Source organism: Schistocerca gregaria, chromosome X (genome assembly GCF_023897955.1).
Source record: "Schistocerca gregaria isolate iqSchGreg1 chromosome X, iqSchGreg1.2, whole genome shotgun sequence".
In the NCBI taxonomy this organism is placed as follows: Eukaryota; Metazoa; Arthropoda; class Insecta; order Orthoptera; family Acrididae; genus Schistocerca; species Schistocerca gregaria.
Window position 1 is genome coordinate 345,161,410 of NC_064931.1, and position 12,203 is coordinate 345,173,612.

Below are 12,203 nucleotides of genomic sequence, written 5' to 3' on the forward strand. Positions count from 1 at the left end.
TGGTTTTATTTGCCCATAAATGTAGCTTAAATTTATCTTTTATGTCATAACTGCCACTGAAGATAATCTGTCATTTTGCAGGTGCAAAGGCACAACAAATCACTGCATAATTTATAAGACTGAGCGTGGGTACGGATTTGCTGAACCGTACAACATTTACGAATCGCTGAAACTATTGGTGCTCCATTATGCTCAGAACTCTTTAGAGGAGCACAATGATGCTCTGAAGACAACATTAGCCTACCCTGTGTTTGCCTCTGGACCCACTCAACCAAACCAGACGGCTTCGGAAAACAGCAGCTCGAGTTCTGGTTATGTATATTCACAGCCACGATGAGAATTCAGACTGTTCCATGACACTGCTGACTGTGATATGAACTATGTGCCAGAAAATATGTCAATGTACAAAAAGGAAAAAAGCCGTACATGCATCGGCAAATATAAATATGAAGAATTGTTGTTTTGTGTTACCAAAATAGGTATGTGTGGAAGTGACTGACTGAAGAAGCATGATGTGTGTACTTGGTACTTTTAAAATGTCAGTTTCCAGAAGACAAAACGGGAAACATTGCTTTCAGTAATTACATGTGCTGTGTTTCTTGTGACTCCATTCTTTACCTTTGAGACTGATAAATGGACATTCCTGTGTACAGATTTTACTCTAGGATTGTACCGGACATTTATAGCCATACTTTGTGATGTTTTTGTACAAGATTAGTATTTTAAATATTTATTTACTATCGATTTGGGGTCTATTGAAGTAAGTGTATTTTGGCAGTGATCTTGTGAATGATAACCAAAGAAATGTGTGTATGCTATTGAAAATATTGGCAAGGACTTGCAGATTCTGTATGTAAGAGTTGGCAAAATTTGATGAAAAATCTTTAGGCTTTGTCTCATATTTAAACACATTTCTGTATATCATGCTACCTTAACAGAAAAGAAATGTGTTTTATAGTTATTCTGTAAGAGGTTGTGTGTTGTGACTATTAACAGGAAACTGAAGAATGAAAAGAGTCAAATTCTGTATTTCCAGTGATGCAAAGTATGAAATTGGCTATGTGCTTTAAAGCTTTTATGAATGGTTTAAAGCTGTGCTCCATAAATCTGCCAGACCTCATTAAGATGTAATTTAAATTTGTGATGTCTTAGAACCAGAGCTTACTGTAATATATTCATCATCCATAACTGTCACTCGTCATACTGAAACAAACATCACAATTGCTTTGTAAATGAAACTTGGTCAATAGAGTGAAATATTTTGTTCTATCATTTAAGAGTTTAGAGTGATTGGTGTCCACATTTTCAGCAACCTGAGTTGATCCTGCTCTATGTAAGTACAGGCCACTGCAATATAAGCATTTTTTCCAATTTTTGGCTGAGAGAGGAGAGATCATTATAAACTAATTGGTTGTAGCGAACATAGCCAGAGAAAACCAAATAATGCTTTAAAACCATATGCTTATGTGATGCACAGTATAAATTTATACAGGGCTGATAGGTGAGCCAAAACTTTGAGATGATTCTATAATACCCATAAAGGACCTATAAAACCATGAAGATACTACATTAAGGATGGTGAATAAACCAGATTTCAGTTTGTTTTAGTATGAATGTGCAGAAATATCATTTGGTACATCATAATTTGGTTGTTGCCAGATTGTACATTAAAGAACTTTGGTGCTTTTTTGTTAAAAAAAAAAAGAAACCATAAAAATATCAGATGTTTCCAAATTATTAAAATCTTAATGTCAATATATGGTATTGTCCACTAAGTGTGAGATATTTGTTATTTTGTCTTCCTGTTGCACCCATTCACAATACTCACAGTAATTATTGTGATTCTAATAATCTGATGAAATGTAAATGATTTAAGTATACCTAAATTTGCATTCTTGCTGCACATCATCCACAGCTGGTCTCCATTCCAGTTCAGTATCTTTTAATTCTTCCATAAATTATAGTGGAATAGTTCCTCTATAATCATTTATGCTTTATATTCTACAATATTTTTCTTACATTTTTTTCATTTCTTATTTCCCATTCTGTTGGTGGTGCAAACAATTAAAGTTTTCTCTGTTTTTGATGTCTCAACCAGATCACTAACTGTTCAGGCATTAGAGTACCCACCATGGGAATGTTACTATGTTTCACAGTTCAATTAAAATAGCTGTGAAGAAATAACAACTGACATTTGTTTTCTTTTATTTCTTCTACATATTACACATACTAAATATTACTGATATTTCACATTGCCTGAAAACACCACCACCACCACCACCACCACCACCCACCCACCCCAACTGCGCCTCTTTAGTACATAACAGAGAAAATAAAAGTATAATAATAAGTCGTATTATTATGTTGTCTGACTGTCATATATGCTGTTACTCTACACTTATATTCAATCTAATGCCAGACTGCAGAAAGTGAGTTATATTCTACAAATTATACACTGACAGAGAACAGTAGGGAAAAAACGGGACAAATTTTGGTACAATGTTGATTTCAGTTTGGTACTGAGCAAAGTATGTTTTAAAGATAAAGTTTTGTGTGTTGATATGTGTGTACTGGTAAAATATTATCTTGTGGTGACACTGACACCATTTACAATCGGCACATGAAGTATTTTCAAATTTAGAAACATCTTAAAAGAAGCACAGGTGTGGAGTATAGTGTTCTTTATTATTTACACTAAAGGAATTTCAAGATAAAATAATGCAACCTATTGAAGAGGGCACGTATTTTTATTCATGAATCACCAGTATTCAGAGTTTCTAACCTTTAAATGAGCTCTCGGTAACTGTTGGCTTCAGTCATTGCCATTTAACATTGCTTGTGCGAGACATCGTCATTTGATTGCCAGTCAGGTTGTCTCATATGTAAGGGATAATCATATCTTCTGTATAAGTTTTATTGTGTCTCATTCCTTTCTCAGATAGTTTGTGGGGAAAATATATGTATGGTACAGTGCATAACATACCATAAGTTCCTTAGTTTTTAATTTTACCATTATCATACAGGCAAGCATGAGGTACTCCTGCATTGTTCAGATTAATGAATGGTTTTATTGTGTCAACACTTCATTATAAACAATTATGTTGTTTGTCACAAATTATTAAGACCGCTGACACCAAGTTGCTTATTGGTTTCTACTGGTTGTCATTCATGTTTAATGAAATTTGCTATACAGGATTTCTTTAAAACTTCCTTTTGATTACTATATTACAATACAGAATTATATTAAAAAAACTTATGACAGAACATTGCAGTGGATGGGGTTTGAAGTTATATGTATAGACTGGTCCAATACTCCAATTTATTCTCAGCACCCTGAATATTTCTCCCAAACTTGTTGAACCGACCATTATGGCAACATTTTGTTATCTTGTTACAATTGGGTTTATGATGTTTACCTCTATCATTTGCCCGCCTGTTGTCAGTAATAATAATCTCGGCCACCCATACTGAGCAATAAGAAATTATTTTTTATTTGAAGTAGATTGACTGTTGTCCTAGTAATGCATTCTATCTCTCACAGTTGCATAAACTTTAAACTAATACTCCTACACCTACCTGGTGTGCTCAAGTAGTGGAGTTGAATTGAGAATGAGATCTGTCAAAACACACACTAAAATGTTTCTTATGAGAGTGCATCACTTTTTCTCATGTAAAACATTCTTCAATAATTTTGTGTGGTGTTACCGGGGCAGTTCCATTGACATAATATAATACTGACTCTAAATTGTGAGGGTATCTATGCACATATCATATACATGTGTGGTTTTGTGCATTTAATAAACATTTCCCTGGACTCTAAAACCATCTTGTTACTATAACTGGAAGGACTAACTTTAAACATGAAATTTCTGGTGCAATTTGGTACACTGTAGGAGACAATGTTGACTGTATTCACCACAAAATCTAAATAAAATTGTGGGAAATGTAAGAACATAAATTAGGTGCTTTCTTAAATTTTAGCACATACAATACAGTTAAAATTATGTACTCTTTGGAAAACACTATGACTGGTCATTGAAGACCAATATGGCAAAAAGAATGAGTGAGGTGTGGATTGGTGGGGGGGGGGGGGGGGGGGGGTGCTGACAGTTTTAGATATCACAGTCTTCATTCCAATTTTTGTGCTCAATATGCATTGCAGACTTACGGTGACATTGGTAAAAGATGCCATGCACTGAGAGCAGACTAGAGGTAAATATAGGAAGCACAAATGAAATGTAATAAGCACAGAACAGAAAACTAGGAAATAAAATACCAGGGAAAAAAACCCACAGACATTGAAGTTAAAGATAGAAAACCAAATGATGTTTGGTTTTGTGTGGACAATGAGCGCCATATTTGTTGAAGATGTGAAAGAATGAAAGTAACTGCACTTGCTCCCACTTTGTCATAATGGGTAGTGGCGGTCATTGTGGGGATTGAAAATAAACTCTCTTGTACTACCGATACTGTTGGGGTGTAACTGTGTGATCAGCTCACAAAATAATTTAGTAACCTTATCCAAATTGCTTAACTGGTCAGTGGACAGTGCATCTTTCATACTGGGCATGCAGGACTAATTATGAGAAGAAAGTTACATAACACTTCTCCCTCCCATCTGAATATACCAATATTACAAAATCAATTTCATAATCATTGCTTGGCTCAATTGGTGTGTTCACTGACAGTCTCAATCTTACCCGTTTTAGATGTTCTGTACTGTACAGAAATCATACCCACACGGGATAACGGGTGAAAATAAGATTCTGAGGTATTTAGGCAATTTCCATGTCTCGATCTGTAGACTGCTGTTAATTAATCTTTTGTATTAATTGTACCAAGTGAAAATATTTTATAACCTGTTTCATAAATATCAGGCAGTGGAGCAAATTGAAATCACAGTAAAAATGTATTTTCAGAGCTTCTTGCTGTATGTACGAAATGTTAATTTTATTTTTGTGCTGTGGCAGCCATGTATGTGTTGGTCATTCAGCTGCAGACTTACAACGGTGTAACAGCTACAGTTTATAGCAAGCACTAGTTATAGTACATATTTTAATTGGATGTCCACACAATATGCAAAATGTGTGCACAACAATATTTGGTGCTGTGCAGATCTTGCCCATCCTGTATGCAAATCACGCTACCATCTGTTGACAACTGTATGGAACTTCTGATGACAAAAGGCAAATGCAACAACTAGCTGATGATTTCATGTGGATGAAATTACATTATACTGCATAAAATTTGCAGCATCAATTTAAAAAGTTACCAAAAAAAATCAGTATAGTATATTTTGATCTGACCTAGTAGTTTGCACACACTAATATACAATTAAAAACCCTCACTTAGTACTTTTTGCACATTGTGTATGAGTAAGTAATACACAAATTTCCTAAGTGCTCAAGCCAGTGGTGGCATTCAATTGGCTAGCTTTAAAAAATACAAGTATTATTAATAGAAAGTTTTTAGAAGAACTAATAAGAAACATACAATAACATTGGCCTGTAGACTGAATCCTACCGCTTTTCTTTTTTTTTTTTTTCAGAATGTACGAAATAGATTTATGATATAAATAAAAACTGACATGAAAGTAAAGTTTTTTCCTCAAAATATTTATCAGTAATGATACGTATGTGGGCAGTCAAGTGTTAGACATTTCGTTTTCAAACAGAATACTACTGTGTCAGGTTAGGCTTCATTCTTATATCTTGAAGTGTGTTTTAATTTGTAGATCTTCCATCTTCTTAATTTTATTGTTGTGAAGTAGTTATGTATTGTGATTCCTCAAACTTTATAGTATACTTAGCATGGTAATCTGTTTCACACATGGATGGTGGCACAAGCTCTCAAAGACTAACACACCACCAGTAGGTAAATAATGGAAAACATTGTCTTATGGTGTTTTAGGAAGGAATAGTGAAGCCCAGATAAATTGATTGGAAGTAATATGACAAAATTATGAACTGTTGTTATGTAACTGTTAATGGAAATGGGGGAGTTTGACAACCTGTGTGGAAAATGATGGATATTTTCATTAATGTGTGCAAGATAATGTGTTTTATCCTATAGTGAGGTGTGAAGGCCTTTTTAATAATGATACATGAAACAGGTCAGAAAATGTTAGATGCTATAATGCAGCAGCCTCATAATATGAGCAGCAATCCGTGTCACTGAAGATGGCTGAAATCGTAGAATTTAGAAACTTTGTTACTGTGGCCAAATGGATCTCCATCCTATAGCTGGGCAGGAAATGTTCCTCATAATTACCTACATACCAGGTTTTAATCAGTTAAATTATCCATTTCATTCCTTTTTTATCACTGCAGAAATATATGCTACTTATAAGTTAATGTAAAATATCACTCAAATTTCACTTTTTAAAAATTTTCTCTTAACCTTGTGGTGTCATCTGCTCTCTTTCCTATAAACTAAAGTTAAAATGTGTTTCATTGCTGCTGTTCTATTTCAGTTTATTTTGTTTGTAATCAGTTTTTAAAGAAAAGCTTCTCATTTTTTGTGGACAGAAACTTAAATCATGTTCTTGTAATGCAGAATGACAGTCATGTAACATTCATTACCTTCTACTGAGCTAATCATATGTGGGATTATCATCTTAGTAAATATACAGGGTTAAAATATTTTTATAGCTTTCTTCTAAGAGATTGATGTTAACTGTATGCTTAATACAACAGCAAGACTTTGTAGCAAATGTAAAAAGAGATGTAGTCAGTTAAGACTTGTAATGTCACAACTATAACAGGATGAAATAATGAGACTGCAAGTGTCCCTTTCCATTGGCTGCACCATCTCCATCTATTTTTGTACCCCATATGCTGTTGCTTAGTGTGTAGGAGGACATTAGCTGATGAATTTTAAGTGGAAGAGACAGTGTGCCATCATTTCAGTGAATTTCACAGTTTTCGTTTTTAGCAGATGTACAGTGGCACTGGCATTTCCAACGAACTGAAATGAAAGTTTATATGAGGATGGGGCACTATTGTCTCCCAAGTAATAGTAACCAAGAAGGAAAGTAATTGAAAACATGAGGTGGTGTCTATTTTGCTTGAACATTCGAAATGTGCTATTGTCATTTGTGTAATACTCTTGACAAGGAGTGGATGATAATTGTTTGTATCTTGGATTTTTTATGTAATGCAGCAAAATGTTTTTTTTAACGATCTGCTAAATCATTTACATTACCTATACATGTTTGGAAGTATACAGTTTGTAATTAGCATTGTTTTCTGATGCTTTGATAGACGATGTAAGAAATATCACCCATAAGTGCTGCTCACATTAGTATAAACTGAATGAGAATTGCTTTGTGGGTCTCAATATGTAATTATAGTTCAAAATGAAACATCACATATTTTTTACTTTGCAAAAAATGTTAAGAAATTTATTGACTATTGATCGCAAGCCCTTAGAACGCCATAAAATTTTTATATAGCAAGAATTATCTGACGAAAGGCATCATTTGATGTTCTGTTTTGAACCAGTGCCTGAGTTATTCATAGAATGTAAAAGTAAACTAGTTTAATCATGTGAAAGTTACTGGTGTTTGTATGGGAGTACCAGTAACTGTTTAATCTTCGTGTAACTCAGATTTTGCACATGTGAGGCTATATAATCCTAGAGTCAATTTTCATAAATGTACTGACCATAAGTGAAAAACATTTTTTCTTTTAATATTTCTACCTGTAAGAACAGTAAGTATTTGGGAAGCATTTTTATACACATTGTAACAGACAGCAGTAGAATGTAAAACATAGAGTATACATTATAGCATTAACTTTGAAACATTTTGTACAAATATGAAAGTATATCAAAGGATGTAACACGAATGTATTTTTCATACATGTGCTCCTTTATTTCTTCACATTTCATTTCAAGAAAACCATTGACCAATGTGCAACGGTGGTAACACATTTCCTACACCACATGAAATTTTGGCTTTCATGTATATATGTAAGTGAATATGAAGTAAATGATAAATGTAGTCTGGACATTGTGAATATGATAAATAAAATCTCTGTAGGTTCAAGAAATGTTGGACATCGAAACTGCCTAATTCTTCAGATGAAATATAACTTAGTAATCCATGTCAAATATGATATTCATACAGTGTGTATCTGCATTTGGAAACATAAGACTTTGCAGAAGCTCTGTGTATTTTGTGCTTCTGTTGTAGGGAACCACAGTATTTTATTTTATTTGGCATGCAGTCTTTTGAGAATATATGTATAATCTTTTATGCCAGAAAGAAAATTGCCAACAATGGAAAATGTGCCTTGTTCTGTCATGTTAAACCATGAAGTCTGTGGTGATTATTGTGTGTACTTGCAGTTTACTCTGTGGTATGTCTTTACTCATTATAAAAGCTCCTAATTAATGTGCACCATACATCGTACACTAGTAGCACTAATGAACCCACCTTATAAAGAAAATTAATTTCCCGTTCTCTTTTTCAACTATTCCCCCTTTCCTCACCATTGACGAAATAGGCTAGTACCTTAATTTACGAGGGCCTGTTAAAGATATGATCCTGTCACAGGATATCTGTCATGATCAATTGTTGAATATCTTTGGTTCACAACTGTCCTGTCCTTGCCTGATATCCCTTACAATTTTATATCGTACATCGTACGCAAAAAATGTCTAAGTAATGTAGTCTAGTCACATTATTATTACTACTATTTTAAAAGTGTTATGCCACTGAATTTCATTCATTTACTTTGTTTCCAGTGTGTGTGGCTTGTTACATTTTTAAATGTATACAGTTGTTTTATGTTTCTCAATGGTCTCTGATGCAGTTGTTAAGCATTAAAACACAAGGGCTATTCTCATGCTCACAAATGTATGTCATTCCAAAGCAAAGCTATTTTTAGAAATTTGTATATGTATGTACTGATATGTAAAATGCAAACAAGCAACAGATCATAAATTACTCATTTACACTGAGTTTTCAAATACAACTGGAAAAATGGGCCTTTACTTCTCAATACTGTGCATCTTATTTGACAGTGAAGGAAATATTTTTATTTTTTTATAGTGAGAGAGGCAGAGGGGGGAGACAATAGATAACCTGTTCTGTTCAACTTGAATCCTCGGCTGCATTAATGGGAATTTATTATATGTTTTCCCGTGTGTGTGTCATGAGACATATTTTATTATGTATATAACTATCTACATAATCTGCCAAGTTGTTAGTACTATTATAGGCAAATGACATTATTAACATCAGAAAACTGATTTATGGTAAATGTCTTACATAAGCTGTACTTATTAATTTCATCATTCACACAATGCATTCAAAGAGAACATGTTACAATTCATTTTAATTGAGGCTTTTCATTTTCTTCTTTTTGTCCATTTTATCAAGTGAACCTCAAAATACAAGATCAATTGTCTTTCTAGAAATGTTTCTGAGAATAAAATGGAGAAATAGTACTGTTGTTAAACTTTCATCCTGTAAAGTTTTGAAAAGTGGGAGTATTTCAATCCTCTAGCCAGTAAGTTCCATCCATGTGTCTAACCTACTCGTAATACTTTAAATGATTGATTACTGAACGAAATGTAATGATATGTTTAAATACCTCCGGAACAAGACCCATACATCCTCACTTAATAGAACTTTCAGAAACTACTGTGCATAATATTTTGTTACATGTAATACATATGTGAAAATATAAAATGAAATTTTATTGTGATATTTTATGAAACACTCTTCAGTAAAGAGCCATGCACAAGTCTTGAGACCAACATGCCATCTCCTTCCTCTTTCCTCTCTTATTATTGCACACTGTGTGCCATCTTTATGGGTTTATTCTCTTCAGTTCATGGAATAACCTCCATGAAGGATCTTTCTGTGAGATGTTCACATTTTCTGTATTTGTCTGTGAAACAATGTTACATATACCAAAACGATCATCATTCACAGTGATGAACAACTTTGTACAGAGTTACGTATTTGTTTCCTTTTGCCTGTGGAATAAAGTTGAAGTTTCGGATCAATTAGACTTTTTTGCCTGGGAAAAAAGAAAAACTAAATTCACTGATCAGTGTAGATTATCTTGCTTTCTTTAGAACCAGTTGCAACACATTATTATGGAGCACTTACGTAAAGAGCACGTATGTTGTCCACCCATTTCAGCATTATTAATACTTAGTTTACACTTCTCTAATTACTGCCCATTTGTACAATATGGGCGATGTGAAGCGAGGCTTTTGAGTTCTTTAGATTGTGTCATTGGGAATAAATTGCGTTACTGCCTCTGCAAAACCACCTGCGCAATTTACAAATTGCCATAGATAGGAAATGTGCTTCTTAGTATTCCTTTCCCTAAAGTAAATGATTCATGAATCATTGGGGTGAAAGGAGTGGAAAAGAAACAGGATGTAAAAACCCGAGTCCTCTGCTTCTCTAGAATAGTTGCCTTAACCACCTCGATGATCCAGATATTCTTTCCGTCAACCCAAATCCCCAACTTCCCACTCACTGTACCACAAGGGCCCCCACCCATTAACCCCCTGCTCTCAGGTTTCTGATTGCCATAGGAGTGCAGACATTATTTTTGCATCCACATTGAAACTATTTCATCAAACGGCCTTTGTAGCTATAGAATTATAGATACAAATGGTGTCTGTTCTGTCAGACATGTCCAGTAGGAGTTGGGACATTAACCCTGATGCGCTGCTTCTGTAGAACAGTTGCCTTAACTGCCTCAGCCATCTGGACACACTTTCCATCAGAATCCAATTGCTGACCTCCCACTTGTCGCACCACAATAATCCCCAGACATTAACGCCAGATGTAAAGCTTGTCTAGATGGCTGAGGAGGTTAAGGGAACCCTTCTAGAGAAGCAGAGCATCTCAGTTAGAGGCCCAGTCTGGTATAGGTTTTCAGCTCTCACCATTACATTGATGTAGTTCCCTGTGCTGCTGGAAGTCATTATTTTCTTTTCATTTTTTCACACCAACTAATTATATATATCTCCCAGCTGTTTCAGCCGGCCGCGGTGGTCTCGCGGTTCTAGGCGCGCAGTCCGGAACCGTGAGACTGCTACGGTCGCAGGTTCGAATCCTGCCTCGGGCATGGATGTGTGTGATGTCCTTAGGTTAGTTAGGTTTAATTAGTTCTAAGTGCTAGGGGACTGATGACCACAGCAGTTGAGTCCCATAGTGCTCAGAGCCATTTGAACCAGCTGTTTCATTGTGAGTGGTGTTTGTGATTCTGCAGCAGTAATATTTTCTCTGTTGTAAACACCGTGAAGCATGTATTAAAAGTTTAATAACAGATATGAGTCAGAATAATACTTTGTTTCATTGATATATATTTTAAATCCCTTTTCTTCACAAAATAAAGGAATATGGCAGTAAGCTTAAGTCAGTCTTGCTACATTGTGTTGAGAAAAAAAAAGATTGTAAGTGGATTTGTTTACTGCAATATGATTTTATGAATGGCTTTCAGATGACTCGCATTTGTGTCCACAACAAGAAAAAAAACAAAGTTAATTTGTATCAGCATACCTGTAATTATGAAACCTTTGATGTGATTTTGTACCATTGTGTGACTGAATGTAATAAACAGCGTAAGTTCCAGATGCAATTTTTGCTAGTATTGTCGTGAAACAATAGTATTTCTACTGCAGAATGTACCAATTCTGTAGAGCAACACTTACAAACACAAAAAAAAAAATTCTTGGAAGGTTCATACTGGCAGTCCTCTTCTTGCTACTTCCAAGCTGCATCACTTTATAGCAGTGGCAGTGTGTGCAGTTTTTTTTTTTTTTTATGGGGTTCACAGGAAGATGGACGGCAATGTTCTAAATAACACGAAAAAGCTAAAAATGAATAACAAAATAATTGCTATATGGAAACACGTTTACCTTACTATGAATGTTTGTAGGAAAATTCCATTCTCCTCTCCTTGAGAGCAGAAAAATCCTGTCAATGATGCATTCACTGAAGACTATGGTGCTAGACACAAAGTCCTCACTTGATGGACAATGCTCCACAGGAAAGTTTGCTCTCTTTGGAGCAGAGAAATATCGCTCCACCTCACACATTGTCATTAGTATGGTAGCAACCACTTTCAGGAGTTTCACTGTTTCAAGGCAGCTGGAAATTATTTTCGAGCATAAATTGCAGAAGTGTAACATCACCTGTGAGACTTCTAAACTCATTCCTTCTGTACAGT

General features: G+C 34.8%; 1 protein-coding gene across 3 annotated transcripts in view; it reads left to right on the forward strand.

The window, feature by feature from the left end:
• The window catches only part of LOC126299541 (phosphatidylinositol 3-kinase regulatory subunit alpha), a 290,562-nt gene extending 279,245 nt beyond the window's left edge, over positions 1-11,317 (forward strand). For all 3 annotated transcript variants that reach the window (XM_049991535.1, XM_049991534.1, XM_049991533.1), the window contains one exon: positions 82-11,317. In XM_049991535.1, coding sequence (XP_049847492.1) covers positions 82-337 — 256 coding nt within the window. In that variant the 3' untranslated portion in view covers positions 338-11,317. The remainder of the gene's footprint in view (positions 1-81) is intronic.
• Positions 11,318-12,203: the final 886 nt, after the last annotated feature.